The following is an 11,449-nucleotide window of genomic DNA, read 5'->3' as shown; positions in this document are numbered from 1 at the left end:
AGGCAAACCGTGCTGCCTGCCTCAGCTTGCTCTGCTGAGCACCCACGGGCGCCCGTCTGTCGCCAAAGAGCCCCTCCACAAAGAAACGACCTCCAGGAACTCGAGTTCCTCATATACGAATTTTTTGGACAAGGGGGAGAGCAGGACAGCAAAAAGCAATACAGGCGTGGTACTTCGTATAGAGCAAAACAGCGTTGTTTAAACAACACACAGCAGTTAACTTACCATTTAAAATAGGATTTTTTAGCATCACCCTTATTTCCGTGTGCGCTCTTATCTTAAAAGTTCACATAAACAGAATATTGAGCATTTAAATCTATTAAGTGTGTTTCTCAGAGCAATCATTAAAAAGTACTTTGCTCTGACAGAGTTGTATTTTTTTATGCTTCCCTGTGAGCAAAGCCCGTTTCCCCAGGCCTGCTCAACAAGGACCAGTCTCCCCACGTAAACTTCAGTAGATTTGTATCAACGTCACTAATAAGCACCAATGAACCTCTTCTTGGGAGGGCACGGCCAGCAGGACTCACTTATGGGAATCGTTGCCGCTACAACCGTCCTGCTTGGCAGAGGTCAGTGGAATTCGGGCAGAGAGACCGGGTGCATGGAGCGCTGACGGCAGGAACACAGAGCTCAGCAGTCCCACAGGCAGAATGAATTTGCTGCTTGTCAACCTGAAAGTGTGACCTTAAAAAACATGATCATCCTTTCCTGTCAGAAAGCATAAAAAAAAAATCAGAACAGATTCCTTTATGTAATAATTCCAGTATTAGAGGGACTGGAATACAATACAGTCCTAGGAAATTTAAACCTACAAGAAATCTCAGTCTCTGTTACCAAGATCACCATTTTACAGCACTTAAATCTTAGATGCCACACCTCCTCCAAGAAACCAGTCCTTAATTTGCATGACTTCATCTTTTAAAATAATTATTCAAACTGACGGGACTATGATTAGCTTTGTATTTGCCATGCCTTTTAAAAATAGAGGAGAACTTCACTCCAGCCTTTAGGCAGGAGCTGTGACAGGTTCAGCTCATGATGTTCTGAAGACCAAGGCTGTAAGGTTTTACAGTTCTGCTAATATTTCAGTCTTCACATTGTGAAACGCCTCCCATGCACCAGATCTTCTCCTCCGCACCCCAACAGTGTTATTGCATTGATTTTGAAAAGAAAGCAGATCCTTACGAAAGGGATGAGGAGCAGAATTTGGATTTAAAAGAGACAGGAGGTACAGTAAACACAAAGGCTGGAGAGGAACCCTTGGTGCAGTCTGATATTACAGTTCAGCTGATTTGATGCGTAAATGGCACCAAAAGTGGAAGTTTTCTCTCCCCCACCAGGTCACCACATCTCCTTCTATCGTACCTGCTGGCTGCAGAGCCAAAGGAGGATGTAACTGGGGTTAGAGAAAGCTTGAGTGAGAACTGGCTGTAGAGAAAGGGCATGAGAGATGCACCATCTCCAAAACTTAACAAGAATTTAGCTGTAACAGCAGCTCCTGCTTTTTGGTGAATTCAGCGGGTATTTGAACTGCTGTATCCAGGCCAAGAGAGCTCAGCTTCCAATCATACCTTTTTGAACCCTAAATAGTGAACAAAGTCTCTAAACAAGACATTGGCATCTCCCTTTCTCCAGTGAACACAAGCGTGTTTTCTTTCACAACCCATGTTTTCTAGTTTAAACAACCTAGTGATCACTTTTACTGAAACCACACCTGAGGGAGGGGGGAGAACAGGTCGGGGTGGAAATTAGTCATGAATGTGACCTACAGAGTTCCAGACCTGAGGATTTCCAGACCAGAGGTTCACCCAGGTGAACATCTGAGACACTGGCATCACCAAAGTGACCATAGCATGGTCACCTACCCATGCTATGTCAGAAGCCAGGCAGAGTCCCTATTTTGTCAGGCATTAAACTGGTTAAACTAAACCAAGACATTTTCAAGACACACTAAGTCAGTCTAATTTGACTGAATTAGGAAGTGGGGAGAAAAAAAAAAGCGCCAGGGATTTTTAGTGAGCTTTGGGTGAGAGACAAACATCTCAAGATAAAGATGTAAACTTGACCGAATGCAGGAAGGCAAACCTTGGGTTTCTCGAAAGCACTGGAGACACGTAACACATCTTTACAGCAGGCACCGCACTGTGTAACTAACCCTTCCCGGCTGATCGGCGAGCAGGGACACAAACCAAGACAAAGACACCCTCCCACAATCCCAACGTGTACCAAATTTTCATAACAATACATAAAGCAATAAAGTGACCACACAGAGAACGATTTACGACCCATTGAGAAAACTATTGTTTATTTAGAAAAAAGGTTACACTGGTAGAATTCAGCAGATAAAAAAATTCTTTTTTTTTTTTTTTAAAAATGTCATTGTGAAACTTTTCAGACTAAAGTTCAGCAATACAAAGCTCCTGTAGCTGTAATTGAAACTTAATTTATTTCAGTTTTGAAGAGAGCATTTCCAATCAATCTAAAAACATGACAAACAAAAGGTGTGGCAAGGGACAACTGAGCACAGGTTTAGGTCAGGATGGAAGGGACAGGGTTCATTCTTTGTTTCTTTAAACAAGTCAACGTTGTACACAATATACAAATAATCCCTAAGCATTGCATGAAAACAGTGCTCCCACTTGACTTTTTTTTTTTTAGTCACTGATATTAAAAACAGGCCAAGTAATAAATAAAAACTGAGTTTAAATGAGGTAAATCCAAAAAGGTTCAATAACTGTTTATTTGTGGTTTTCAAACATCTAAAAGAATGCATTTCAAATCGAAAGAATTACTAAACTCAGGCAGTATTTTCGACAACCTAAAGTGGAACTCTGTACACATGAAACCTCATTTGCACTATGGCAACTGTTTGTTTGCAGCACATTGTGCTAAAATATGGAATAGGTAACACTTTCAGCCAGGTACTGAAAATAAATGTGTAAGAAACTAAGCAACAAGTTAAAATACAGTAATGTACAACTCAACAATTAAATCCTCAGCACGGGGAAATAAAGCAGAGAACTGAATAATTTAAGGAGATGCAGATGGGTCCTCTTCATTCACAAATTTCTGTGCAATCTATACTCTGGAAAATACATTTCTGGTCACAGCTGGATATCTTCCCATTTCAATCTCACCTGCAACGAAGGCACACACAATTGGAATTAGATGTTGTTCAAATGAATACTGATCTCACAACTTAGCATTTTATTCCATTCACAATTCAAAGAACGAGGGGGAATAAAACTATTTTCATCAGTCATTCATTCCCTAACTGTAGTTTAATCCACAGCATGAGGTATATTAATGCGCGCACTGCATTGTAAGCAGTGAAACACTAATTTGAAGATACAAATAAGAAACAAGTAGTCACTTGTGAAGGTAAAAACAACCCCTTCAAAGTGTTACCATCTCTAAATTAGGCAAGAAATAAATGCCATTAGACACTGTACATTAGGAAGAATGTTACAAGAGATGTAACAAACAGGAGCACAGGATTAGATTCCACAACTGTGTTGCTATAAAAAGCATTTTTACATAGTTCACTATGCAAACGATGGGGTGTTGTCAGTATCCTAGGCCAGATGCTCCAGTTTAGCCTATTACATAGCTGGATGTGAACTTAACTGTGCAACTGACATTTACCTAAGCACTTGTTGCTTAAATCATGATGTAGTCATAAAAACACAGTTGTGCTTTTTTAATTGATGACAATCCTCACTTTATATTGAATTGGTGCTCAAGATAAAACTTCAGATTTTATTATTAAAGAAGCTGTGAGTCCTCAGCAGCAAACTTCATCTGCCAAGATTGCCTTTTTTTTTTTTCCCCCTCAAAAGTAATATTTAAAGAAACAAGGAAAAAAAACTAGGATCCATCCACAGTAATCAGACAATACTGGCTATGAAGGACAAAGAGTCAAAAAAATTCCATTAAATTCTTTCCAAAGAGTGCTCATTCATTTTCAGTTTGGACGCTATTCACAGAAGCATCCTCTATTATTTCAAGGCAATAAACCAAAGAGAAATAGTACTAAGACGCAATAACCTGAACTCCTATCCTTTTTTCTACCAACACCCTCCAAAGAGCACACAGTGTCAGCACCAGCTTTGTTACCCAAAACCCACTCCACATGTTTGCCCTCAGCTTCAGTGGCTGAACGAGCAACGTCACCAAATGAAACTCTTGAGACCCTTTTTCCAATAATCCCCCTCTTTGCTCTTTGAGGCCACAAGCCATGTGTGGAGACTTATTTCAGAAGACCTTTCCGGATGATCAGAAGACTTCAGATCTCAGACCTTGGGGTTTGTTTTGTTGGATCCTCATCAAAACACTCCTCTGTAAGTGTTATATAAGCCATCCTATAATCCTTAGGCCTCTTGGAAAAGAATTCACAAACGCAAAGCATTTACATCTTTCAGATTTGGTTTCTGTTGATTCAGTGGCAAACAGAAGATCCTGGGACTATATCATGCTTTCTCTGACACCTAAAGCAAGTACAGCCACTATAAGGAGCAATGTTAATGTGAGAGTCCACAACCAATAAATCTCTCCAGTAAGTTTTGCCATATACCACCTTAAGTATTCTCAAATGTGTTACCCACATAACTGAATTTCAAAAATAATGTGGTTGGAAGGAACCTCTGAAGACTTGTCAGTCCAACCCCCTTGCTCAAAAAGCAGTTAACTACAGCAGGTTGCTCAGGGCTGTGACCCGCCAAGTTAGGCTTTGAATAGCTCTGTCACCTCTGGGCAAACTGTTAAAGAGTTTTTGACCACCCTCACAGCAAAAAGATTTCCCCAACACACCCTCCCGTGTCTTTAAATGGAATTCACAACAAATCATGTTGGTGAAAGGTAGCATCACTTTCTAGACCAGACAAGACAATCCTGAAAACAAGACAAATTTTCAGCCTCATCAATCCTTCTTCAAAATCTGAAACAAAGGACTTGTGCATTTAAAAATGTTGTCCTCCCCTTCTCTAACACTATCAGTTTGTCTGATAAAAAGGAAAACTGCCTGCCTTACATGTTGTTCAGTAGACAGAGTAGTACTACTATGAAAGCAAGTAATCTCAAACCTCAAACTGAATAAAAACTTGTTTCTACTTCATTTCTGCTTGTGTTCACTTTGAATGCTCACAGAAGCTACAAAGTTTTCACAAAAACAATTAATGAATTCTAAACAGAAAACAAACATAAGAATCATAAAGCATTTGGACGATTTGTTAACAGAGAGAGACGCCATATTCTTTAATATTTGTTGAATACTTTCAGTTATTTTCATGTTTACCCAACTTATACACGCTTTTTAAAATGTAAAATTGTCCATTGCTTTACGTGGAAACATTGGTAGTGGTGTGTGACTCAAGTTGGGTAGGTCAGGTGAAGTTACTTTAAGTTCACTGGGGCAACTTTCCTTCCTGAATAACTGAAAATGAGACTCTTAAAATGGCTAGATGCAAAGCGGAGGAAAAAACCCACCCTCATACCCCTAAAACTAAATTTAAGCCTTCACATATTTGCACAGGTCTGAAAAAATAAAAACTTCAGAACACTGTCTGCTTCAAAGAAAAATATATTTTTCTAAAAGCTGCAGTCTGAGTAAGGGTTATTCAAAATACTCCGAAGTTTCTTTCTGCAAATAGTAAATGTCTCCATATGAAAGTCTTCCTTTTGCTTCTTCCACCTCAAATCTGATCAGATAAAAAGATTAAGCAGAGATAATGAACTGACTTACTACACTACATAGCAATTTGGTTTAAAAGCTAGTGCTTTTGTTAAATGTAAAACAAGAGGAGGTTACAAAATTTGAGTCTCCAAGATATTAGGCAAGATATTCTTAATTAACTGGTAGATTATCAAGACTCATGACTCTCAGGATCACATGGATTCACTTTTGGGTTTTGTATGGCAACCCTTCTTGGAAAAAGTGACAAACATAACTACACCAACCCCCACCCTTTCTTGGTTTTTTGGCCAAGAAAAATTTGAGTATCTATCCAATCTCTATGCTGATGATAGGAAAAGTGTTTTGTTTTTTTTTTTTTTTAATTCCATCCCAGGGGAAAAAAACAAAACAAAACCAAACCCAAAACCAAACAAAATAAAACAACCAGCCCAACAAAATCCCCACAAAACAACCAAAAAACTGAACACCCGAACACCCCACCCTGGGTAATTTCAGCCCTTTCACACTCAGGCTGTTTTGTTTGCATATCCTTTACCAGCCAAAAGGAGCCACAGGGGATACCAAGTCAAACAGAGTCAATCATAAAAATTTTTACCTTGACTGGCACAATCTTCATTATCTGTGCTTGTCTGAAGATTTATGAGTAGATTCAACATTAAGGAAAAAAATATATTTTATTACATAAAACAAAAGGAAGCTTATTTTCTGGTTTGTTTTTTTTTCCTGAAATGTTAATGTGTAAAAGGATATTGCTTCTTTTCTTCTTTCCCTCCAGTACTGTCTCGTTTTTCTTTCTTTTCTGTTTTTTCTTTATCATGTCTTGATTCCTTTAAAAATATACATATGGAAATATTTTTTTGCAGTGTACACTGTACAGTCTGATTAATAGCATTATACATATTTACAATTATAACTGGCCACAGCTAAAAAAATAATTGGTCAGAATGACAGTAATCAGCTCCTATGATTTCTGAGATTATTGTAACTTTGTCTTACAGTTCTATGATAACCACTATCACTAAAAAGTTACAACAATTGTTTGGCATTTTACAAATATGACTAAAACATACTTGCCTGTTTGCACAAAAAAAAAAAAAGCTGTGCTAACACATGCACTCAAAAATCTGAATACAAGCAGACTAGTTTGTATGTAAATTAACCCTGCTTTCACATATTTGCTCAGTAAACCAGTCTGCAAATATTCTAGATTATTCAAAACCTAAAGTATAAGTTATGAATTTTCCTGGCTATTGCTAAAATGAACTACTCCTCCAATTTATCCTGCCAAGAGCGACTGCTGAAATATTTAAAGCCTCAAGATACCAGAATTTCCAGAAACATTTTCCTACACATTCACAGTGTTATCTCTTTAATTTAGGCCATAAAAGCGGCAATAAAATTTAGGGGAATAGAATCAGCTTGTTCTGCCAACACCACCATCAAAAAAAAAACCCAACAAAATGAGAATAGCTTATTTTACCTTTTTGCTACCAGAGGAGCTCTTCTCCATCTTTTCTGCTTTAATTGAATCACCTTTCTCTTTTCCTGAAGACTTTGATTTGTTCTTCTCCTTCTCCTTTTCATTTAAGCGAGGGGAATCAGAAGGACTTTCACTCTTACTATGTTTTGAAGAGCCAGCTAAAAACACAACAGAAAGTTGTAACTCACAACAAGTAAAAGCCTAATATACACACACAAAGTGAAATACGTACTTGTCCCATTTTCCTCTTTGCGTCGTTTAGTTGAATCCTGTGGTACCTCTCGGTCACTGTTTGAATGATCCTGGCACCAAATACAATTATGCAGATGTTAGCAGATTAAAACATACTCCTAAAGTAGCACCTCTTATAATGTTCTTCTGGAGAACTAATTTTTGAATACTTAAAATATAACTGAGTTATTACATCTTATGTAAAGTTTCTTGAGATCGGTTTTGAAGGGAAAATGTTTTGAATACATTATTGTGAACCGACCTTTGAAAAAGTAACAGAACAAAAGAAAAACATTTCTGCTTGTATGGGCTGTACAACCAATTATTACTGCAAGGACTTCGAACAGAAAGCTTTCCAAGAACATACCAACTTTCTAAACTAGTTCAGAAAAACATCACCAACCCTTTTTCGATCTTTCCTGTCCTTTTCATCTTTCTTCTCTCTCTCTCTGGATCTTTCCCTTGACTTGTCCAAATCTTTCTTGTCCACTTCTCTCTCCTTACTCTTGGACAGTGTTGGAGTAGTGTGGTTAATGTAGTGCTGTTAAATTAAGGCAATATCACCAAATATTAATATGTATTCCTAGATGTGTGAATAAAAAGTCTTACTCTAACATAACAGATCTAGCTCAAAGAGCAAAATTAAACATTAATACTTTACTGGCAAAAAAAGCGATTGAAGATACTTTCAAAACTTGTTATCTATAATTTAACCTATAGCTTTGTTTTCTCAACACTGGAAATTCAAGAACACTTTCTCTTAACTGAAACACACTAAATACATACAACATTGTTCACCAGTATTGTTTGATACATCAAAGCAAATCAGACAGCAGTACTATTGAAACAGGATATGCAGATTCCTGGACTGACTTAACGCTTGTCGTCTTGCCTGGAATGAATGACTGGAATCAGCTCTTAAACAGGTTCTAATTAATATTTAAAGAATAATCGTAATCAATAAAGTATTTAAACCCATACTTTGTCTGTGTTTTTTCATCTGAAGTAACACAAAACTCCACCTTAAGCCTAAACTTCCAATGATAAATGCAGCCGAACATAGAAAAGAACTGGGTTTGCTCTGTAATGTGTTCTAGATTGTTATTCCACTCTCTCTTCTAAGCCATTTTGATAAGCTCTGTAAAACATACTAGTTTCACAAAGCTGAATATTTTTAATATAAACTGGGGTCACAGGGGAAGATAGAAAATAAGTCACAGTAACGTCAAGTACAACACCTGACAAAGTTTAAATGCTACTGTGTGTATATATAAGGTAGCACATGTATTATATAAATACCAATGCATTACAGTAACTAGTTCTGTTTTTTTAAATACAATTATATAGCTAGAAATTTATAAGAAATATTTTTCATAAAATAGCAAGAGCAGCACATTTTGAATTAAAAACAGCTTGCTTTGGTATTTTATACACTTAAGTTACAGCAACACACAGATTTAAATTAGTATACTTTAATCTTTCCCCAGTTCCATAAGCTATCCATTTTATTTGGGGAAAAAAAAATAGTATCTTCTAATTAAAGTGTTCTCTGTATTTCTTTTTAGAGAGACGTCTTACTTAAAAGGACACCAAAGAAAGAGGTATGTGTAAGATAGTTTAGAACAATCTAGAAATCACTTGAACCAAAATTACTTGAAATAATATTTGTTTTGTTCTTTTAATTAAATTAAACTTGTCCTTACCCAGTTCTGGTAAATGTTTAATTTACCAAAACTTGATGTTATGGTCCTGTGTTAAAAGTCACACTGACGACGTTAGGTCTCTTTTCCTTTTATTACTTAACTGGAATTTTATTATCCTCCTATGCCAGAGACTGAACCTTCAGTTCTCCTTTCACTAGAAAATTTTCATTCTGCTGTTTTCCCTCATTCTTCTTTTCTTGTTCTATTTCCTATAATGCCATTCCACAATTAAATTTATCCTTGCTCCGTTTTTCGCTCTCAACTTTCAACAGTGACTTGCAAATACGGGTTTTTGTCCGTAGCCCCATTCATCTGTCTATGTGAGAAAGCAAACGTGTGGGTAGCTCTGCTTTCTCCTACTATATTTCTGAAGTTACATGGTTGTTCATGACAGATTCCACTGCTCTTCTACCATCCCAATGCAGAGTTTTAGAAAACTGCATCCCTCTCACACCCCCTTTAGAAGAAAAGGCTGGATTTAGCTCATCAGGCTTTATTAACTTGCTTCTTGAAATGCTGCTAACTGAAACCACATCAAATTTTGGGCACTGTTGTATGTTGTGTAACTTGGGCAAAGGCCAAAGCAAGAAGGAACACAAACCTAACTCAAGTCCGGCACCATTTATTTTATGACCTGCAACGTAAACCAACATTTCAATGGTCTGGCCCCAGAAATTAGGCAAAGTCAGGAATAAAGAAAGCCTGTAAGTATGTAACAGCACTACACTTCTAACTTTCGGTGGAAGCTGAACTCACAAATCTTTTGGGCTTCTGAGTATCTTATCCTTTCCCCAAACAAGTACATGGCAGTAAAGAAGAGTATTTAACTTGTCTTACACCATGTATAGGGAGCATTGTCAAGAGTGCCTTAAGACTGTCAGAATGGCACCGAAAAATGAAAATTAGTTCATTAAGTGAGAAAGAATAGAAAACAGCATTTAGAAGAGGAAGGAAAGGGTTGGACACCCCCCATCCCCTGAGCACTTAAACAGTAAATCCATGGAAGAGTCACACAACTGCAATCCACTCCAGCTAAGTCTATACAAACACATTAGTTAATTCTAAAATTTAACTGTTCAAATTGACTAGAAAAATAAAGCTGTTTTAATTAAGCCAATTACAGATAGCTCCACTGTCTACTTGATTACCACATCAATGTGTTAAAAAGTAAAATAGTTTTACAGAAAAATTTAGCTTAACTAATGAAAACTTGAGGGTAGTTTCAATTAACCAGCTGAACCTTGACTGATACAGTAAGAGAGGGACAACTCTGATTATTAGACTACTATATACCACGCTTCAGACAGATGGGAGCTCAAGACAAATATTCTTGTTTTCTATTTTCAAAAACCTTAAATATACAAGATATCACAACAATGATTTATAAAGCCTTTTTTGAAAGTATATGGATTTAATCTGTAGGCACTATAATTTCATCACCTGTAAGAATCAAAGGATGCTTCATATATACACTCTCCCTGTAAGCAGATATGGTTGGTACTGACAAGATTCATTTAAAAAACACAAATCAGCAAGTGTCCATTATAAAGTCAGAGCTATTTTGAATTAAAACATATAAAAAGTGTCCTGAACACTTTGTTTATAGAAAGAGAGATAAAAGTAAAACAGCAGTGTAAATATAGAATAAGTGATAATCCATTATGCATTTTCAAATTAAGTGAATATAATTAATTCTAGGTAAATCCACAAGTTATCCAGAAAGTCCAAATGGTCAGCATTTCCCAAGTGCTAATCATTTGTGCTTTTTAGTTACACACTGTGTAATCAAAAATCTTAATAGCAACTTCAGAAGATTTGACCCATTTCCTATTAGCCACATACCCTAATATACTAGCAAGTTCACAGTATTTGTGACTGTTACTATGCAAGTGGCTGAGTTTAAAAAAAGCAACAGAGTGGTTGCAGAATCTGTCTAAAATACAATATTTCAAAGTGCCTTTCAACTCATATGCCACTCCACTCAGCACCTGTCAGGCCACACATGGAATACCGTTTTGGTCCCTGCTACACAAAATAGATGTGGACAGGCTGGAGAGGGTCCAGAGAAGGGCAACGAAGATGATCAAAGGCCTGGGAAGCCTGCCATAGGAGGAAAGGCTGAGAGAACTGGGTCTGTTCAGCCTTGAGAACAGAAGGCTTAGGGGCAACCTTACCACCATTTAAAGGGTGGCTACAAAGAAGACGGAGACTCCGTTTTCACAAGGAGTCACATGGAAAAGACTAGGGGTAATGGGCACAAGTTACTCCTGGGGAGATTCCGATTGGACACAAGAGGAAAATTTTTCATAATGAGAACAATCGGCCATTGGAATAATCTCCCCA

General features: G+C 37.2%; 1 protein-coding gene across 6 annotated transcripts in view; it reads right to left on the bottom strand.

The window, feature by feature from the left end:
• Positions 1 to 2,277: 2,277 nt before the first annotated feature.
• THOC2 (THO complex subunit 2) overlaps positions 2,278 to 11,449 on the bottom strand; it is a 53,594-nt gene continuing 44,422 nt past the window's right edge. For all 6 annotated transcript variants that reach the window (XR_012589160.1, XR_012589161.1, XM_074601667.1 and 3 more), the window contains 6 exons: positions 7,807 to 7,944; positions 7,405 to 7,474; positions 7,173 to 7,330; positions 6,443 to 6,519; positions 6,288 to 6,335; positions 2,278 to 3,137 (listed from right to left, as the gene is read on the bottom strand). Coding sequence is in view for 4 of the 6 variants with exons in the window: in XM_074601667.1 (XP_074457768.1) it covers positions 6,308 to 6,335; positions 6,443 to 6,519; positions 7,173 to 7,330; positions 7,405 to 7,474; positions 7,807 to 7,944 (471 nt within the window). In the remaining 2 variants the exon portion in view is untranslated. The remainder of the gene's footprint in view (positions 3,138 to 6,287; positions 6,336 to 6,442; positions 6,520 to 7,172; positions 7,331 to 7,404; positions 7,475 to 7,806; positions 7,945 to 11,449) is intronic.

The sequence above is a fragment of the Larus michahellis genome, chromosome 9 (assembly GCF_964199755.1).
Source record: "Larus michahellis chromosome 9, bLarMic1.1, whole genome shotgun sequence".
NCBI lineage: Eukaryota > Metazoa > Chordata > Aves > Charadriiformes > Laridae > Larus > Larus michahellis.
The sequence above is the reverse complement of the archived record's forward strand: the minus strand, read 5'-3'. Positions and strand labels throughout refer to the sequence as shown.